The sequence below is a fragment of the Anopheles maculipalpis genome, chromosome 3RL, assembly GCF_943734695.1.
Source record: "Anopheles maculipalpis chromosome 3RL, idAnoMacuDA_375_x, whole genome shotgun sequence".
In the NCBI taxonomy this organism is placed as follows: domain Eukaryota; kingdom Metazoa; phylum Arthropoda; class Insecta; order Diptera; family Culicidae; genus Anopheles; species Anopheles maculipalpis.
In genome coordinates this window covers 13,169,738-13,188,994 of record NC_064872.1, presented here as the reverse complement: position 1 = coordinate 13,188,994, position 19,257 = coordinate 13,169,738, and the positions used below count along the sequence as shown (strand labels likewise).

The following is a 19,257-nucleotide window of genomic DNA, read 5'->3' as shown; positions in this document are numbered from 1 at the left end:
ATACCTACATGGCCTTAAACCGAGGATTAAGGATCTTAAATTGGTGGAATTTCAGCTTGAATGCTACTCAAAAACCAGCACTAAACTTAAACGGAGTAAGGTGACCTGGGCTTCACCGATGCAACACATCCTGAAAAAGCATAACGATGCAGCGCCAAAATACAGCCGATCGGATATTACTAAACCAACTCATTACACCGTCATCCAACGCTAACAACTCCTTACTGATTCGGTGGCTTCGAGTGGGAGAGTGCTCTAAAAGCGGATACGAACCTCAGAACTGGGGAGAACTTGGAGCAGTGTTGATCATACAACCTCTAATCAATGTATTAACAGTGTTTGTTATGGATGGCTTATGTGACTAACTAGCAATTAACAACGGGCAAGAAAACACCAACTCTAATTTCACTGATATTAGCACTAACACACCACAGATGTATTCGTAGTGTGCGATTCACGTCACGAAGCAACTAACATCACCCGTAGTAGTTTTCTTCAGCTGCAGCTGACTCCATAACGAGCCATGCAATTGTAAATCACACTTTGGCAAGCACAAGGACACGATCGCTTGCTAGACGAGCAAAACGGTGGGTTTTTCTTTCGGTTAAAAGCGCTTTCGGTAGAAGCGATTTCGTTACACCTGTTGGTCGGGGTTATTGATTACTTTTCCAATGCCTCGTTTTTGTTTTTGTTTCTATTTTATTTGTTTGTTAAAACTGTAGGCGCAATTCCGTTTTGCACTCTTACACACACTCGTTTTTGTTTTTGTAAGATTCTTATCGCATATGATGTATTATTTAAACGAAACTTCACGACTATTATTAGAGAAGGCTAAACACGGGAAAGAGGAAGGCAGCTTTGCATGCATGCAACAACATGTCGTCTGTGTTTGCGCATAACCGTAGATATGATAGCATGATGATGATAATGATGGTGATGATGGTAAATTAACGGGCTACCAAGTGCCTCCGAAATTAATCTAATTTCAACCATACAACAAAACAGGAAAAGAAAATTGTTAAAGAAAATCGATTGATCCACTTGAAGAATGGCAAAATTGTGACGTAAATTCAAACAAAAACAAACAAACAAACAAAACCATGTTACGCCACACATATCCGTAAACATCATCTATCAATTAGGGAGATCCGATTCTATCCGTAAGTTCTATTTATGTATCATATACATCGGAATTTACCAAAACAGTGTTGTTGTGGTAGTGAGAAAGAGAGGGAGAGAGAGAGAGAGAGAGAGAGAGAGAGAGAGAGAGAGAGCGAGAGAAAAGGAGAACGAGAAAAGATCTTTAAATAAATAAAAATAATGTTAAACAATATGAACGTTTGTTCTTTACTGTTGTGACACGGTTTAAATTATGATGACTTGTTTTGACGTGCTGTCTAATTATTCAATCTATATTGGAAATTGGGGAAGTGGAGGCGAAAGCAGCGTCAGCCTTTGCACGGCAGGACAGAAGTTCATATCCCAACCGGGATCGTTCCTTCGTGACCATCCAGCAACGTGGTTGCTAACAGCAAGTCTAATAAGGCATTCGATGTCCGCCGTGATCTTGTAGTAGTTTGTAAAGCCAAGAAGCAGAAGATGTGGGAAATTGTGAAGAATAGTGTATTAATCCTAAAGGTATATTCCAGACGGTCAATGTTTTCTGTTCCTCCCAAGCGAAATAATATTTTTATGCAGACTCTTTAGGCTACTAAAATGACAAACATTTCCTATTATATATCGACATCATATCGACTCCATAGTCTGTAGGGCACGGAGGACTTCCACAATGCCTCTTGTCTCAAAGTACTGTTTGTCTCTCTGATCAGATCGCTGCATGAGTACAGTTCGCCCTCGCCCAAGATCCACATACACCGCTACGAACGTATGTAGAGGTCCTTCACTAGGTTTGCTGCCAGGAAAATCTTAGTAGAGCAAGCCTATGCACTACCTTGTTATGAGATGTCAGATACTTGGATAAGTTTCCCTCAAATCTCGCCGTATCAATGCCCAATGCTCCTTTATCGCATTCTTCCTGTTCGATTGTACTCCGTCTCTGATCTCTAAAATCCCTTTTTTTGGCCCCTCCTTTGTACTTGCCCTTGCTACACGACCCACATATTTGACTTTCACTTTTCCTTATTATCTATTCATTCCCACCTATCCTCATCGTTACAAGTATCTATCGTGTTTTTTTTCGCTAGGCTAGGTTAGGTTCTTTTCTTGTTAAGTTCCTTAAGTGCAAGTCCTTAATGCAAGTTTTTAAGCAGATTAAGGCAGCAGCCGCAAGGAGTCAGTTTTAAGCCAAAACGCAAACCAATAAATTGAATGGAATTGAATATATTGCAAAAGTGAATGTACTTCAAGAATCTTTGTCAATTTCACGAACAATCTCACGAACCACTGCTTCTAAGACGGCCCCAGATAAAACATCTCCCATACATCAGTGTGTGCTCCCCTGTGGAAAGAAGACAGATACTTTCTTGTATTTTTGCATTTCTTGTTTGTTTAGCAAGACAAATGAGACAAATGAGTGCTGATCTTTGGTAGAAAGCAATGATCAAGACCCTTTGTAGTTACTGATACCCATCCAGAATATGATTTTTCGTTTCCATCTCGTGCAAAAGAGAAGAGCTCCGGAACACCTTTCCGCGGTCATGTTTCTTTAGCAGTAGCAGAGTCTGAGGCGTCCATAAAATCCAATTGTTCACAAAAACCTCGTAGTTGATCCTATCTTCCATGAGACATCGTAGTGAAAGGAGCCTTGCCATCTAAGGAAATTTAGTTACAAAGAAAACTTGCGCAGCTGCAGAGTCATCGCTACATGTAGCAAAAAATTTTGTCGAAAGAGTTTCCTGTTCTTATACATAAGCTTTAATTCTAAACATTTCTATCGGCCATTGCTTTTTGTACCATACACAAAGGTCGCTTGCGATGTTAAAAATCAGACACCCTTCTCTAAGGATTTTTCAAGCTTGTTAAGGCTGTAAGACGCTTCTAGCATTATAAATTATGTAGGGAAAATTAAATTATAAATGAGCTAACGCTTCTATGTGATGTAATGTTAAGAGTCATGTATTTGCAAGGGAACACAAATAATAAATAATTGTTAGGAAGAACAAGAAAAGTATTACGTTTACTCGCATAATTGTTGAACCTGACCTATGCTTGTCGACACACTTTTAGCCGCATTACAACGTAACATTACAAACATATTGTGTGCATGGTAATAAATAAATATTATCGATTATCTGTCCCATACATAAGTACACTTACGTACAGAAATGTTCAACAAAAACCGACTCATTCATGTTCACCTTTAATGACGTACATGAATACAGATCGCGGTGGAAGGAATGTTGTTTCGAGTGATCAGCGCTGAACAAGCACCCCATTACGTCAAACCTATCACTTCTCATTATTGCAGTGACCCTTTTGCCATTCTTCTGTAACGTATGCCACTCATCGTGATGCCAGGGATTCCTATGCTTTTGTTATTAACTTTTTTGCAAACGTCAACAAAATCAACTCCGAACGATCCGCATGGCAAAAATATTCGCACACAAATGAAAGGACCACCTACACCTGCTGATTGTGTTCCTAGCGAAACCCAATCGATGACATTAGAAAGAAAAGAGCTGACTGGCGAACGGTGGTAAGAAAACAACAGCACACGAGAAGAATGGCACTTGGTGCCAAGTGCCAGCTCAATGAAGACACCCGGCTGGGAAGTGTAGTCCCCTCAGGCCGCAATGGTACGCACACCTGGCAGCGGGCAAGGATGCTCGCAGCAAATTTGAAGTGCAATTATCTGCGAGAGTGTTGCCGCTTCCCCGAGCTCGAAGCAAATCCGTGCGCATCCGTGCCACAATCGATCGATCCCATGCCGATCATCAGCGTGACACGACTTTCGCCCACGATCGCACATCTTCTTTAGTGGCCTCGCGATCACGCGACCCGTTCTCGCGCTAATGTGGGTGGAAGCGGTATGATAAATGTGATTAACGGAATAAGATAAATTTGATGGATCGCCGGACAGTAGAGTCCGATCCGATGGTCATGCGAGTGATTGTTTTATTTCCATTTTTTCTTCTTATTGTCCGTTGATACATCACCGCCATCGTTTTAATGTCGTCGGCATCGAAAATCGATCGCTTGTGGCCGGTCGTATGATCACAGCGCATCCTCCGGCAAGGTTAGGACACCATCTTGACCAGAGTGGGTGAATGTCAGTTGCGTGGTGATTCAGCAGCTGGCCATTGTTTGGCTTTCGCTACACCAATGGTGTTCCCCCTGCTTTGCATTGTGTAGTTTGTCTGTGACGTTCTTGCTTTTCAATGCATGCAACATTGTGTGGGGATTCGATTTGCATATGAGATTCGGCTTAATGTTCCACAAAAAACGCTTTTAAATTTTAGATTTATTATGGCCTCAAAAGCATTATAGAACATTATCACGCAATTATTGTCGAGAGTTTTAGCTACTCCTGTTAGAACTTCAAGGACTTATTGTTATGATAAGCCTGCAGTTTTGTCGCACAGCGTGTGAACTTATTTCAGTGTTCGTCACAGGTGTTCGTCACAGATTTTGAGACACATTTACAAAACAAAATGACGCAAGATCACGGTCCAGATACGGTGCCGGGTCGCCGTTATGGTCGGACGACATCTGGGCTAGAAATACTTTCGAATGCTTCCCACACGCGCCGCAATATCCTCAACTTGCGCGGGCAAAATTTAAATAGCCGTCAGAGATATGTGCCAAAAAGCATCCAAAAAGACACACACACACATGCATCACAGGTTACCGGTCCTTAAAATTCACAATTTAGCACGGCACGGCGACGGTGAGACGTAGGGTAGAAAGTTTCGGAAACTGCCTGACGTACCTGAGAACGTTCGAGATAGTCGTGTTCGATCGACAGACATCATGGCGATCATCGTGGCGACCTTAAATCTTTCATCTTGGGTGTAAAGTGAATGGAACGGGGATTCTTAATCATCGAGCTGGAAAAACAGGGGTGTATTATGAGTGTAAACATCCTCATCCTGTAATATGCAGTAGTTGGTGTTTGCATCGGTCTTGCCACGCCCAGTTCCAGTTCGAATATTTCAAGTTTAATTGGGTGAGAACTTCAGCTTAACTCGTTTAGTAGGAAGGTTGGTTTACGGCTTATAAAACTGGATCAAAAGTTGCACTAATAGTAAGGAATAAAATGAATTAAAATTAATTAATAAATGTCACCAATACATTGTAAGATATTTCAACAAGAGAACATTCGTTGATACTAACAATAGAGGATGTAAGTGTCCAAGTTTTTTTTGTTTTTTTTTTTTTATTGAAAACAAGAATTTTTCTATGCACAATTATATTGCAATTAATAAGTCGAATTAGGAAGTCGTTAAGTCAAGAAGAAGAAAAAAAAGTAAAGAAGAGGTATAAGAGTAAATTCCTCAAACAAAAAGTCCTGTCGTCATTTCATGTAATTTACATCAATTTGTAGTAATGTAAGCGGAATGTAAGAACAAGGCTATTGTCTTGCTCTACGGCATTCAAGGCTAGTCAGCAAGCGGTGGAAAACAAAGTTGCAGCTAATTTTTATTTTAAAACTGTTAATTCATATAAAAAGCGAAGGGATAGCAATACGGCCAGGACGTCAGTCATGATTAAACAAAAAAGCGAAACAGAAATTCGTTCAGCACCTAATTATAATACAGCAAACGTCTCGTGTGGACGCAAAAAGAGGCAAAAAATCAAACTACAAATACAAATACCGTTGCCCAAATGGAAATAAGAATATCTCCCCCGCACGATGACAAAATACTCCCCACAGCAGCTAGTTCATTTTATCAATAGAAAAGTGAAAAAAGAGTAACAAAAAAAAAAAACACTAGAAAACATTTGCCTTCAAATGCATGAATGAATTTTGCGCACGAGCATACGGATCGCGTCCACTATCCACCCGCTGCATTTACGGTGAACACAAACATTGCGTCTGATCATGCGCAGCTGACTTATCTTGCGCACTCTGATGCGTTTTATCAAGCGTTGCGCAAGGAATGGGAAACCGTTACGCGGGCAGTTACGCTTGTTACTATTATTAAAACAAAGAACTTTGCGGAACGCTTCAGGAGCCGATGGGTGAACATTTCATTCGACTGCTGATTATCAGCTTAAACGGGTGCCACGGAGTTTTTTTTTCGGTTTAGTTTCTAGCTTTCCAGTGCACAGATGGAGGTCAGTACGGAGGAAGGATATTTTCACAGGTACGCCAAAAAGTTCCGCCGTACAGTTACGCCGAAAGAGTTCGAACAGTTTGCTTGCCTAGCGTCGGACGAGGAACGGTTCGCGTTCGTGAACGAGCTGAAATGGCGCGTAGTGAATGAGCTGCCACTCGAGCAGTCGTTAGATAAGGGTAAATTCTTGGATCAAGCCCTGCAGCACAAGGTGAACGGTGATCGATTACAACGGGACGAGGATTGGAGTGGAGCACTGAAATGTTACAATCAGAGCTATTTGCTTCTGCCGGAAGAAAGTGGTAAGTAGGTGGGGAGCCACGCCACAGGGAATAGAGTTTGTTTGTGAGAGTCGTTAACGTTTTATGTATTTACGACATCTATAAAAGCGTTTTTATAGCGTTGCGAATTGTACAAACGGTTCAAATCATAGGCAAACTCAACAGCTTCTTGGTGTCGTATTGGAAGCGGCACGAGCTATGATTTCGGAAACATAGTGGTTCACGAATAATTAATCTCCAACTCCCCCATCCTCCCCCCCCCCCCCCAGCTCTCGAGAAAGCCCATCTGCTGGACAATCGATCCCGCGTTCTGCTGCAGCTTGGCAAGCTCGACCAATCGCTCGAGGATGCCGATCGGGCCATTGCCTACGGATATCCGGCCGAACAGCTGGCAACAATCTGGGAGCGCAAGGCGCGTATTTTCCAAAGCAAGAAGGATTTCAAAGCGGCCGTTGAATGTTTCGACCAAGCGGTCCACTATCTAGCGCATCGTTCCACTTTACCTGCAAAGGAACGGGACGAAAGGATTGAGGAGCTGCAAAAGCTCACCGACACCGTGTACTACCAGTATAAAAATGTACAGAAATATCTAGAACCGCCCAAAGGCACACGCCCGTTTCAACCTCACCTGGACGGGAGCGTACTGTACGATAGCACTGAGGCGGAGGGTCGCTTTGCCAAGGCCAAGACAATGCTGCGACCAAACCAGATAATTTTGAAAGAAAAACCACACGCCGCGACCCTGCTACAAGAGTACAGCGGCACGCACTGTAGCGATTGTTTCGAGCGGATCGAAGTGCTGTACTGTTGCCGGAGCTGTACCGATGTTGTGTTTTGCTCGGGACGATGTGAGCGAAATGGGTGCGGTAGCTATCATCGATACGAGTGCGGGTATTTGGGTACGCTATGGAAGTCCGGTGCCACTATCGTTAGCTTGCTGGCACTAAGAGTTGTAACGCAGAAGCCTTACGCTTACTTCAACGAGATACGGCAGGATTTCCCCGGATTGACGGCTAGTGTTACGGATAGGTATGTGAAAGGGGACTGAGGGCAAGTGTTAGCTGCTAGAGCCCTAAGTATTCTATTGCAGACTTCCAGACGATGACTATCGGAAGGTATTCAACCTGGTTACGCACTCCGACAAGCGTAGCGCAGAGGATTATCTCGTTTGGACGCTGATGGCTACCATGCTAAACTCGGTACTGAGGATGTCGAACTACAACCCAGAACCACAGGAAGATAAGTGTGTACCGCGTACATCAGAAGTGAAATATTTTTCCTACCATAACGCTCTCACTCTCTCTCTCTCTCTCTATCTATCGCAGTTTTCTTGGCTATCTTTTGCTGCACAATCTGCAGATCATCAACTACAATGCACACGACGTGTCCGAGGTACAGCGCAAACATTCGAACGAAACCGGCATATCTGTTGCGGTGGGTGCTGCTCTCTATCCGATGTTGGCACTGTTCAATCACTCCTGCGATCCCGGCATAGTGCGGTAATGGTGCTTCCCGGCATTCTATTGCGTGGTGTAAAATTGTGGATTGACCATTTTCATTCACAGGTACTTCACCGGCACGACCGTGCACGTTCGGACGATTAAGAATATCGCTCCCGGTGCGATCATTGCGGAAAACTATGGACCACTTTACACGCGAATGTCCCGCCCGGAGCGTCGCCAGCAGTTGGCGACCAATTACATGTTCGACTGTAACTGTCAGGCTTGTGCGGCAGATTGGCCAACGTGTGCGAACATGGTCCACTCGGTAATACGGTTCCGGTGTACGGGTGCCGGATGCCGGGAGGCAGTACCGTACGATCTTCACTCGGACTGCCAAGGAGTGCGATGTAGCGCCTGTGGCCATATAGTGGACGTTGGCGAACGGATCCGAATGCTGCGGGTGAGTGAGGAAAAGTCGGTGAGACCTTGGGAAGAAGAATTATTGCACTAGTGTTCTTCCCCCAGGAAGCGAGCATGATCAGCCGGTTCAACGAGGCAAGCCATCTCTATCAGGTGGGACTGTTCGAGCACGCACTGGCCAAGTATGCGGCGATCATGATGATCTTGGATGAAGTGCTTGTACCGCCGTATCGCGATTATCACATGTGCCAGCAGGGCATGCGCCGCTGCTGTCTCGATCTTGGAAGCTGTTACGTATCATGCCCCGGCAGCGAGAAGTAACGGATCATTCTGCCACTACTTTGCCTACGGAAACCAAAAAAAAATACCAAAAAGCTCACTTTCATTCGAACACGTGGACGGATAGTTGTTTACAACGTGCGCAAAAGACGCGTTGTCATGGGTAACGTACCTGTACCTTCAAATTAGCGCGCCACTACACCGAAACGTTCCGTATTGATCCGTAAACTTCCGCCTGTACGGGTTTTTTAAGCTGTTGCGTAAATAAAACTGGCCAGCTCGTTGGCCTTACGCGTGCGCATGGATTATGCGGGGTTTGAAGTTTTGTAAACAAATACACAATCCATCCGAAAGCGTAGCGATTCTCGTCGCAATATATAGAAGTTTGTGTGGCGCGCACGATCGGCCGTTCTAAAAATATATGAGAAAACCCCGAAAGTGAGCACGATTTCCGTGCTTCAACGGCAAGGTAACAGCAGTTTTCTCGGGTTTCACTTTCAGAGCGGGTGACGTTTTTATTGTGACAGAACGGAGTTCCAATCGTCGGCAATTCACCGGTAAAGAATGGAAATTTATCACAAAGATGGCACGTTTCCTAGGTATTGCGATGCGGTACGGAAATCGCTCGATCCGAACAAATTCAACGAGTTTGCCCAGCTGACCAGCAACGAGGAACGGTTCCGGTTTGTCAGCGGGTTACGTTCGATCGTGGACGAGCTGCAGCTGAAGCGAGAGTACAATGGGAAGGGTATGGAACAGGCAGTGGCACTGAAAACGCTCGGCAATAAGGCGTTTCAGGCGGAACGCTGGAATGAGGCACTCGTGTTCTACAACAAGTGCTATCTGTCCACACCGAAAGAAAATGGTAAGTGTGGTAATGTTCGGGAGTGCACCTAACCTCATAAACCTGCCGGCGGAGCTATATTTGGAAGCAATGTGTGTGAGTGGTTTTTTCTATTGTGTCTGTACTGCACTCTCTGGTGACCCAATTGCAGTTTTCAAGCATTAGAACGGATTAATACCATTGCGGAAAGGTGCACGAACGATGAATTCTGATAAATGTTTAGGGTTGTAGTAATATCGGAAACCCTTTTTTCCATCCTGATCGGTTTTCAGTTCAAGAAAAATCCATCATACTGGCAAACAGGAGTGCCGCCTTGTACCATTTGGAAAAGTATGATCTCGCGCTGAGAGATATTCAGCGTGCCCTGGACAATCAGTATCCCAGCCAGATGATGTACAAGCTAACGGAACGGAAGGCACGCTGCTATCTCGCAAAGAAGGATTACGAGGCTGCATTGGAATGCTTCAAGTACGTTTCAAACAGACAAATTAAATTCGACACAAAGTATTCACAAGCTATCCTTCGTTTCATCCTCAGAGCAACGGTCACAGCACTGGACGATTCAAATCTGCCCCTGGAGCGTAGGCAAAAGCTAGAATGCGACGCACAGATCATGATCAACGTGCTGCCAAAAAGCGTCGAAACAGAAGCGAAGAACAGGAAGAAGGCTTCCACCAAAGCTGCCCAGCTGGCTAGCCAGTCGGTAAAAGTGCCGGAACATTTCGTCGAACAAGCACTGTGGTTCGATGAGACGCCGGACGAGGGTCGGTTCGCGCGTACCAGCGCCGATCTGAAACCGAACACGATACTACTGCTGGAACGGCCGCACGTGTCCGCTTTGCTGGAGGACTACAGTTTGGATCACTGTACGCACTGCCTCAAGCGTGTCTCGGTACCGATCGCATGTCCGCTGTGCGCCGACGTAGTGTTCTGTTCCGACGAGTGTGAGGCCAAGGCGAACGGTACCTACCACCGGTACGAGTGCGGTTTCCTCCCGATACTGTGGGGCTCGGGTGCTTCCATTACGTGCCACATGGCGCTGCGCATGATCACGCAAAAGTCGGAGGAATATTTCGTGAAGCTGAAGCCGGAACTAACCGCACTGACGAATGAGCAAATCGATAAGTAAGTATGGAAAACCCTTAAACTTTCCGTGGTGGCAGGGGGGTGGTAAATTTATCGTCGAATCCTACCTCCAAACGTCGCATTTCCCATGCACTTTCTGTATAATGAAACAATTCCCTTCGTAGGCTGCCGATCGATGACTATCGCAAGGTGTACAAGCTAGTCACCCATGAGTCATCGCGGACGCCGGAAGATTTCTTTCAGCGCACGCTTATGGCGACCCTGCTGAACGTATGCCTTACCCTGGGCGGGTATGGAAGCTGTCCGCAGGAGCAACACTTCATCGGTGGTCTGCTGGTGCACAATCTGCAACTGTTGCAGTTCAACGCACACGAGGTGTCGGAGATGATACGCGAAACACCGGACGACATCGGCAATTCCACGTTCATCGGTGGCGGTCTCTATCCCACGCTGGCCCTTTTCAACCATTCGTGCGACCCGGGCGTTACACGCTACTATCGGGGCAACCAGGTGTGTGTGCGGACGGTCAAAAACATCGCAGCTGGCGCGATGGTGGCCGAAAACTATGGACCCCTGTTTACGCAGGTACGTCGCGATGAGCGGCGCGACACACTGCTCAACCAGTACCGTTTCACGTGTCAGTGTGTGCCGTGTGTGGAGAATTGGCCACTGTTTACCGAGATGGATCCGAGCATTATACGGTTCCGATGCGACGGTGGTAAGATATGCTCGAACGTGCTGAAAATACCGGCCGCGGTAAACGATTTCATGGTGAAGTGTACCGAGTGTGGCGAGCATACGAATATCATGAAGGGATTGAAATCGCTCCAGGACACGGATATGCTTTTCAAATCGGCCACACGGTTACATTCGTCCGGTGAGTATGAAGCGGCGCTGCGGAAGTACGTCGAAATGATGGAAACGATGAGTGAGGTGCTGGTACCGCCGTACCGGGACTATCATCTGTGTCAGCAGGGGCTGCGCGCGTGTATGCTGGAGTTTGGTAACCGTTTCACCAAGGCGGTAGCAAAAAAGTGAAGACAAACTGGCGCTCGGCGCTGGGGAAGACAATTTGCTGTACGCATTGAGTACAGCAGCTTTTAAGATGCATCAGGGCGATGCTTGTGTTTAACGGTATAGTTTTCAAACGTTATTACTTATATGATGGTAATGAACATTTATGAACAACTTTTATTTGAAAAAAAGGGCTCAATTACTATATTCATGAAAAAGAACGAATCAAAACCCTCGTCGTTGCCGGGAACAAACCGGATATGGGATCCACCCTTGGTGAAGCGATCATCGTTGATCGTTCCTTGAATTCTTGGCCAAAATTCCGTTCAAGCAAGTAAATGATTTGCACTGAACGTTAGGCTTTTTCCTGGATTCACCAGAACTAGTTCCTACCGGTGGACCTTCGTTTCAATACAATTCTTAGAGTAAAGACGTTAACAAACACTTGGGTCGGACAAGTAACGGACAAGTATTTTTTTCCCTAATAAATTACGAGACGTTTCTAAGTGTGGTCCATTGTTCAACTCGAAGCCAAAACCAAAGACTTGAAAATACCAGTCTGAGGGTTGAATAGCAAATCGTCTTTGTAAACAATTTTCATTTCCTATCTTTTAAAATCGCTCAAGAACATCTCAACTAATTGTAACGCTGTGAGTAACCGTTACCACGCCAAGAAAAACGCCAGAAAGTAGGCAAATAGTATGTTTTGAATACAACACTGGGTGATAGGCAAGGTAACTATATATTTATAATTAGCACACTGAGAACTCTACATTTTGAGAAAACATAACTGAATAGTAACTACGAAACACCAACAGTTTTGTGCCCTAAAAGTTAATTTTAAAATAAGCACCATTAAAAGGCATTTTTTCCGTTTATTTATAGAGGCTTTGATTCTTAGAGACTACATTCGCCTCTATTAAACGGCATTCGATACAGATATTCATGAAAATAAAATAAATTACAAACGTTACCTTCTGTCAGTGCCCATCTCATCGAGCCGCATTCTCTATGTACTTTGGCCCGTTGACTGCTTGTTGACACGCATTCAGTTTATGCCAGCGGGAGAAAACAACCCGATTTGCGTACGAGTATAGAAGGATCGGAATAAGTGAGGTGGCTTTTCTGCACAAAAACGAAACGAACGCGCGGCACACGGGGGCACTTTTTTTTGGTGCGTGGTGTCCTTGGTAGAAAGGCGCGTAGTAAATGTATCCGTGTGTATTTTTCCCTCTCTCATCTGTACCACAAACCAATCTCTTCGTACACAGTTTGTTTGTTTATCTGCGGGCGCATGTGAGTGTTTGAATTTGTGGCTCGTCGACATAGGCAAATATAGTGCAGAAACGACGTGTACGTGTCACGCTACGTGTGCCCGTGATTAGAAGAGTGTAGCATTTTGTCGCACAAGGGTCAGGGGTCTCTCGGAATAGCCCACAGTAGCAGAAAGGAAAACACCATGGCCGAGGTTGTGGAGGAAGTGATTGCCCAGATTCAGGAAAACCTGACCGCCACCGTTGATGGGGCTGGCGAGGAAGCGGCCCCCACGAACGCAACCGGGAAAACACCATCAACACCGGAAGGCATGGCACTAGCGTATGGTACACTGGTCGTGATGGCCCTGCTGCCAATCTTTTTCGGCTCGCTGCGCTCCGTCAAGCACCACAAGGAACAGTCGACGGCGTTTGCGAAAACGGGCGAAAAGCCAGACACGATGTCGTCCAAGGACGCTATGATGTTCCCCATCATGGCATCGTGCGCCCTATTCGGTCTGTACATGTTCTTCAAGATCTTCTCGAAGGAAAACATCAACTATCTGCTCACCGGATACTTTTTCTTCCTCGGTGTGATGGCACTGTCGCACCTGCTAAGCCCGGTCATTAGCTCGCTGATACCGGCCTCCATACCGAAGATCCCGTATCATCTGTCGTTCGTGCAAGGGCCACAGGAAGGCGGTGAGAAGAAGGGCAAGGAAAAGAAGTACCTTATCGATTACCGGTTCACGACGCACGATGTGGTGTGCTTTATCGTGGCCCTAATAATTAGCGTGTGGTACCTGGTGCAGAAGCACTGGATCGCTAACAATCTGCTCGGTCTGTCGTTCGCGGTAAATGGGGTAGAGCTGCTGCATCTGAACAACATTGCGACCGGCTGCATACTGCTTTGCGGTTTGTTTGTGTACGACATCTTCTGGGTGTTTGGCACGAACGTGATGGTGACGGTGGCAAAATCGTTCGAAGCACCTATCAAAATCGTGTTCCCGCAAGACCTTATGACGAATGGGCTGTCCGCATCGAACTTTGCTGTGCTCGGGCTGGGGGATATCGTTATACCGGGCATTTTCATTGCGCTGCTGCTGCGCTTCGACAATAGCTTGAAGCGAAAAAGCAAGACCTACTTCTACGCCACCTTTATCGCGTACTTCGTCGGTCTCCTGGCAACGATATTCGTCATGCACGTGTTTAAACACGCACAGCCCGCACTGTTGTATCTGGTGCCGGCCTGCTTAGGTACACCGCTGCTACTTGCGGTGCTCAAGGGTGATCTGAAGAAACTGTTAGCGTAAGTAGTAGACAGCAACTCCCGGTTCGCTAGATACAACTAGAATAATTCCTTTTTTTATGTTTTATTGCCTTCTACAGATACGAAGACCACCCGGAAGAGAAGCCGAAGGCATCAAAAAAGGAAAATAACACGAGCGCGGAAAAATCTACCCCACCAGCGAAAAAGGAAACGAAAGCAAAGAAGGAAGCGAAAAAGGCCAAGTAAAACCGATCTCAACTCCCGGCAACCGTTCCTGCCTCGTTTCTCTCATTCCCTCTCTCTTCCCTTGCTATCTCGCGCTCCCAAATCTGCTCGGTCAAGAATTGATCGTGTGACCTTGTTTAGATGCTATGAGTATCCCTCCCCCCTCTGTTATAGTGCAAGTGAGAGTTCAAAGTTTGTCAAACCTGATTTGATCGGTATGAGAAGAATCCTGACGTTAAGACCTTGATTAGGCTGGAGTTACTGCTCAGTCGCAGAATTATTTCAAATTTTGTATGGGACTTGACCGTTTTTGGTCGTGCTACCAAAACTATCATCCTGTCAAATCCCATACAAAATTTGAAATAATCGTACTACTAAAAAGCGTTCGACCGACCAGTAACTAGACCTTATAAACATTTGTTGCTCTTTTTGTCTTTTTTTGTGCAGTTTGCTATTATGGGATGTAAATTATTACTAGTAAAGGGTGTTTCTAGTATTCTGTTCAATTAAACTACGTGTCATCCACTTTTACTACTACTTCTACTACTGTCCGACAGACAGGAGTTAGTTCGTGTGCAATAACAATAAAACGCCAACAGCACAAACACTTACTAAGTTACTTATCACGAGCGCATTTACAACAAATCGAAATGTTTTCCACGTCACAACAGACCATACGACTAGCTCTCGGGGGAAGGAACCTATTTGACTGAAAATCCTATATTATTTGACTGAGAAGTTAACCGTCGAATTAAAACAAAAACAAACCAATCCGCTTACATGGGAGGAATGGATGAACAGTGACATCCAAATCCGAATAGTGAAGTCGTGTTAGGAAGGTAAAATCATAGGCAAATTTTGATACAGCACCAGTTGGACACCCTGGGTGTGTAGTATGGTGGGCCGGGAATGCGGGTATGCCCCACATCCATTGGTGCAGCTGTGAGGTGTAAAATAATAAAAAAATCATAATTGAAGGCAGCGCAGTCCGGAAGAAGCATTCACAATTTGCGGTTCCAAATAAAGTATTTTAATCTCTCGGAGGACGCTTTGTGAAAAAAGTTACTTGTTGGTGCATTACTCAGGCGAAAGAATCATTAGCAATAATCGTTATTATTGTCTAGGGTAAGAGAAAAATGGCAACTAGAGCGTTTTGTTATTTTTTAATATTGATTGGTTTTATTCCGAATACGTGACCAAAATCCTTTCCCCCCACACACAGTACAATAGAACGCAAAGATCAACGTTTGCAAACGTATCACCTAGGCAGCGGAAGCCTGCTTTAGCGAATCGGGCGTAATATCGTCCAGATATTTCACGCCTTCCTTATCTATCACGGCCACCTTAAAGTTGGGCAGGTTCAAAATCAACCGCTTGTGTATCTCGGTAACACCTTTGCGGAAAATTTCGTACGCTTCCTTTTGCGTGATTTTGTCGTGATGGTACCGATCGAAGATACTGTTCACGAACATCCCACCGTAACCGTGCGCCGCATGCTTTACCGGCAACGAGTTGGCCAAATAGTCGATGTAGTGCAGCTGTGGTCCATCCACTTCGTCGTATCCGCCGACGAGAATGTTGACATGGTACGGTGTACGGGACCGCAGATAGTCAGCCAAATTCCGGCGTGTAAAGTGAGCCGCTGCTTTCGGACCGAGCTCGTACCCGTTGCGCATTCGGTACAGCAGTATGTTTTTGCTTATGTACTCGGTGAACTGTACACGATCGCCCGCTTCGCCCATGGTGGCCATCATCAGATTATCCGATACCTTCAAGATTTTGTCCTCATCTACAATAGCGAAAGAAAAGGGCGAAGAATCGACCGTATCCGAGGTTAAGAAGCATGACGAGCGGATATGTTTTGATCAGGTGCGGTGGACAAGCTTGCCCGGTACTTACCATCCTTCAGCACCATAATGGAATGGGCGTGCGTGCAATCGGCGGCCAGCATCACGAAATCTGGACCGCGAATTCCCATTAAAGCTTCCATTTTATAATTACAACAACACAGCGAATAATCTTTTCACACTGAAATAGAGTTCACAGGAGTTGGTGTTTCGGAAAGGATGCCGATGATTTTGTGAGAGAATGACAAACAAGAAATTTATTGTCATTCGTTGGTTTGACGTTAGGTTAACGGTGCTGATCAAGTTGTGTATATTGCAACATATTCGGGTGTGCTAGAATGATGAAGGCTACCATACTGATCAAAATATATGGAAGCCATTTGGTTTAACAGCCTTTCTAATCATTTATTTCGATTGCTATCTACCCAGGTATTTCTATTCATAAATACGATATAAATCCGCCAAATATTGAAAAGAACCTTATTAGTGGTTATAAAGGCAATTTTGTCTATGGGGGAATAATGATTGTACAGACCTTGGTCGATGACGGTGTAATATCAGCTGTCATGGCATGGATTCCGCCAAGAAATGCACCGGCCTCAAGTAAGCAGGGCGTCGTGCTAGGTTTGGCTAAAATAAAGTTAAGTTTTTAATTACGTATAAGCCATGCCACCGGTTAAGTACCGCGTTCAGTTAGTTAAGGAAAGTAAAAGCATCGACCACTCCATCACACAGAACACAGATCTACGTAGAATTAATGTGCGACTGAAGCGGCCGAACCCGCTGTTCGAATTGTGGTTGGAAGAGATGATTGCCAAAGCGGAAGAAAAAAATACGCTTGGTAAAATGGCACTCCAGAAAGCACTCAACTCCTTGCGACGGTATCCGCTTCCGCTGGCTTCGGGGCGTGATTGTATTGTGCTGATGGATTTCGGCAAAACGATCTGTGATAATCTCGATCGACGGCTGAAGGCATACCTTGCGAGCGGTGGTCGTGTCACGACGGATCACAGTGCCTCGATCGAGACGATCTTGAATGACGAGCGAGCGTCATACTACCGTGAGCTAACGGAATCTGTCCATAGATGTGTGGAAGAAACAGTACAAGAAGTGGAAAAAGAGACACCGACAGTGGAGGAAGAAATGCCAGACGATTCTATATTCGATCACGTAGCGGATGCGGCTGCTGCTGCTGGTGGGTCCTTACGAGGGGCAGATTTTGTTCGTATATCGGACGCGAAAGCGATTCTGCTGGTGGACACGTGCGAAACGATAGGCAAATCGAAGAGTGGTCTCGATCGAACACTGCAACAACTGGCACAGCACTCGATCGCACATGAAGTCCGCCGGCTAAGCGTTGGCGATTTTGCGTGGATCGTAAAAGACGATGCCGGACGCGAGTTTCTGCTGCCCTACATACTAGAGCGCAAACGGATTGATGATTTGGCAAGCAGCATCAAGGATGGCCGGTTTCACGAGCAAAAGTTTCGCCTCAAACAGTGCGGACTGCCGAACATCATCTACCTGGTAGAGCATTTCGGAAACAATCGGCAGGTCGGTGTACCGGAGGCAACGCTAACACAGGCAGCCCTTAACACTTACGTCCAGGGGTTCACGGTGAAGTACACGGAAAACCATCATCACACGGTACTCTACCTTTCAGTGATGACGAACTTTCTCAACAATTACCTTAAGGTACGTATTACTAGCGAGAGAATACACTGTGTCTTAAAATTAGCCGTACAGCAAGGACATGGATACAAAATAATTGATAAAAACATATTCAATCCGTCAAAACAAATGCTATATTCTATGCATTGAGCTATCTTTTGATAAAAATAGTTTATTGATTTTTTCCTCAAAATCAACGCCAAAATTATTATCAGTACAACGAACAAACACACAGGTCATTATACCCAATTAAAGAAATAAGTACTCCGTATGTCACTTTTTAGTTGCAACTACGATCTGCAAACGCTAGCAAGCCTAGTAAGCCCTCAGGTGGCCGGTGTTGCTCTTATAATAAGGTCGTTGATTCAAGAAGAAAGAAATATTTATATTGATCGTCCGATTGTTGAATCAATGAACGTCAAGTTTGCGGTGCCATTTGCACTAGAGGAACCGCTAAAACAAAACAGGATCACCACTCATGCTTCACAATCGGACGTAGAGATTTGGATTCGTCAAACTCTCACCAGTCTGATCAGACCCGAAGATATTAAATTTGACAATCTGCCAAAACTAGTCCGGTTTGATCATGTAGATTTAGGCATACTCGAAACCGCTCTTACCGGCTTCTTCTGTGCAAAGTCACTTCAATATTCTACTGCATATAATTAGTGCCTAAAACACTACATTATGTACTGTTTATGGCACTAATTTTGATATTTGTGTACAGTGTCTACAAGTCTACAAGGCCGTCTACAAGTTTGGGCGTGCTACACTTGGGACTTTGTTCAATTTTCTGTAGGATAATGCATTGTGAAGTTATAAACTTGTTTCAAAAGATTCTTTTAATTAGCTTATACTGTACGGACAATTTGTTGACACAATGTATATGTATGCTGCTTTTTTTAGTGTAGTATATTAACACACAGTTTATATTGAATTCGTTTTCTTGTAGGATAAAATGTATCTGAACGTAACCAATCGATCCTCGCCGGATGTACGTCACGATGCTTTCCACTTTTCGAGTCAAACGATTCCACTGCTTGCGTTTGATTATTTCTACAAACAATCTTCGAAAACGCGCGACAGTACCGTCCGGGACGTCTTCATGAAGCAGCTGCTGCAGATAAAGCTGCTAACGATCGAGAAGGTGAACGCAATCGTCGATAAGTATCCGACCCCGCAGTGTTTGTTCCGGGCGTACGAGCGTTGCACGAGCGAGACCGAGCGCCAGCGCTTGCTAAACCTACCGTACGGACCGACGAACCGGATGATTGGAGAGAAGTTGAGCAAAGTCATCCACCAGCTGCTGATGAGCGAAAGGTACAACACTACGTAGAGGCTGCTGTACCCAAGCCTAAGAGGTACTGTACATTTTAGTTACTACTTTTT

The 19,257-nt window shown here is 45.1% G+C and overlaps 7 protein-coding genes across 12 annotated transcripts in view; 6 read left to right on the top strand and 1 right to left on the bottom strand.

Moving 5' to 3' along the window:
- Positions 1-16,342, bottom strand: part of LOC126565418 (proteasome subunit beta type-2) — a 549,154-nt gene extending 532,812 nt beyond the window's left edge. For all 6 annotated transcript variants that reach the window (XM_050222598.1, XM_050222597.1, XM_050222596.1 and 3 more), the window contains exons 1-2: positions 16,250-16,342; positions 15,610-16,139 (exon numbers count right to left, since the gene is read on the bottom strand). In XM_050222598.1, coding sequence (XP_050078555.1) covers positions 15,613-16,139; positions 16,250-16,340 — 618 coding nt within the window. In that variant the 5' untranslated portion in view covers positions 16,341-16,342 and the 3' untranslated portion in view covers positions 15,610-15,612. The remainder of the gene's footprint in view (positions 1-15,609; positions 16,140-16,249) is intronic.
- LOC126564970 (D-3-phosphoglycerate dehydrogenase) overlaps positions 1-19,257 on the top strand; it is a 483,268-nt gene that overhangs the window by 260,322 nt on the left and 203,689 nt on the right. The gene's annotated exons all lie outside the window — the stretch shown is intronic.
- Positions 1-19,257, top strand: part of LOC126565253 (aquaporin AQPAn.G) — a 149,015-nt gene that overhangs the window by 80,279 nt on the left and 49,479 nt on the right. The gene's annotated exons all lie outside the window — the stretch shown is intronic.
- On the top strand, positions 6,219-8,710 carry LOC126565838 (SET and MYND domain-containing protein 4-like). Its single transcript, XM_050223048.1, has 6 exons — positions 6,219-6,538; positions 6,787-7,546; positions 7,608-7,760; positions 7,843-8,016; positions 8,083-8,419; positions 8,485-8,710. Exons 1-6 carry the CDS (start codon positions 6,232-6,234, stop codon positions 8,698-8,700), a joined length of 1,947 nt encoding a protein of 648 aa, XP_050079005.1. The 5' UTR covers positions 6,219-6,231; the 3' UTR covers positions 8,701-8,710.
- Positions 9,223-11,670, top strand: LOC126564284 (SET and MYND domain-containing protein 4-like). The gene is made up of 4 exons (XM_050221285.1): positions 9,223-9,523; positions 9,775-9,970; positions 10,040-10,627; positions 10,753-11,670. The coding sequence occupies exons 1-4, from the start codon at positions 9,223-9,225 to the stop codon at positions 11,624-11,626; spliced, it is 1,959 nt and encodes a 652-aa protein (XP_050077242.1). The 3' UTR covers positions 11,627-11,670.
- LOC126564775 (minor histocompatibility antigen H13) lies at positions 13,057-14,400 on the top strand. The gene is made up of 2 exons (XM_050221881.1): positions 13,057-14,164; positions 14,245-14,400. Exons 1-2 carry the CDS (start codon positions 13,062-13,064, stop codon positions 14,369-14,371), a joined length of 1,230 nt encoding a protein of 409 aa, XP_050077838.1. The 5' UTR covers positions 13,057-13,061; the 3' UTR covers positions 14,372-14,400.
- On the top strand, positions 16,864-19,207 carry LOC126565868 (crossover junction endonuclease MUS81). Its single transcript, XM_050223078.1, has 2 exons — positions 16,864-17,892; positions 18,821-19,207. The coding sequence occupies exons 1-2, from the start codon at positions 16,864-16,866 to the stop codon at positions 19,202-19,204; spliced, it is 1,413 nt and encodes a 470-aa protein (XP_050079035.1). The 3' UTR covers positions 19,205-19,207.

Bases quoted from the DNA above. Each gene is read 5' to 3' on its own strand.
- LOC126564775 (XM_050221881.1), top strand. From the start codon at position 13,062: ATGGCCGAGGTTGTGGAGGAAGTGATTGCCCAGATTCAGGAAAACCTG. The intron at 14,165-14,244 runs GTAAGTAGTAGA...TGCCTTCTACAG, and splicing joins GATCTGAAGAAACTGTTAGC to ATACGAAGACCACCCGGAAG.
- LOC126565868 (XM_050223078.1), top strand. From the start codon at position 16,864: ATGCCACCGGTTAAGTACCGCGTTCAGTTAGTTAAGGAAAGTAAAAGC. The intron at 17,893-18,820 runs GTACGTATTACT...GTTTTCTTGTAG, and splicing joins TTCTCAACAATTACCTTAAG to GATAAAATGTATCTGAACGT.
- LOC126565838 (XM_050223048.1), top strand. From the start codon at position 6,232: ATGGAGGTCAGTACGGAGGAAGGATATTTTCACAGGTACGCCAAAAAG. The intron at 8,017-8,082 runs GTAATGGTGCTT...TTTCATTCACAG, and splicing joins TGCGATCCCGGCATAGTGCG to GTACTTCACCGGCACGACCG. The intron at 8,420-8,484 runs GTGAGTGAGGAA...TTCTTCCCCCAG, and splicing joins AACGGATCCGAATGCTGCGG to GAAGCGAGCATGATCAGCCG.
- LOC126564284 (XM_050221285.1), top strand. From the start codon at position 9,223: ATGGAAATTTATCACAAAGATGGCACGTTTCCTAGGTATTGCGATGCG. The intron at 9,971-10,039 runs GTACGTTTCAAA...TTTCATCCTCAG, and splicing joins GCTGCATTGGAATGCTTCAA to AGCAACGGTCACAGCACTGG. The intron at 10,628-10,752 runs GTAAGTATGGAA...TTCCCTTCGTAG, and splicing joins ACGAATGAGCAAATCGATAA to GCTGCCGATCGATGACTATC.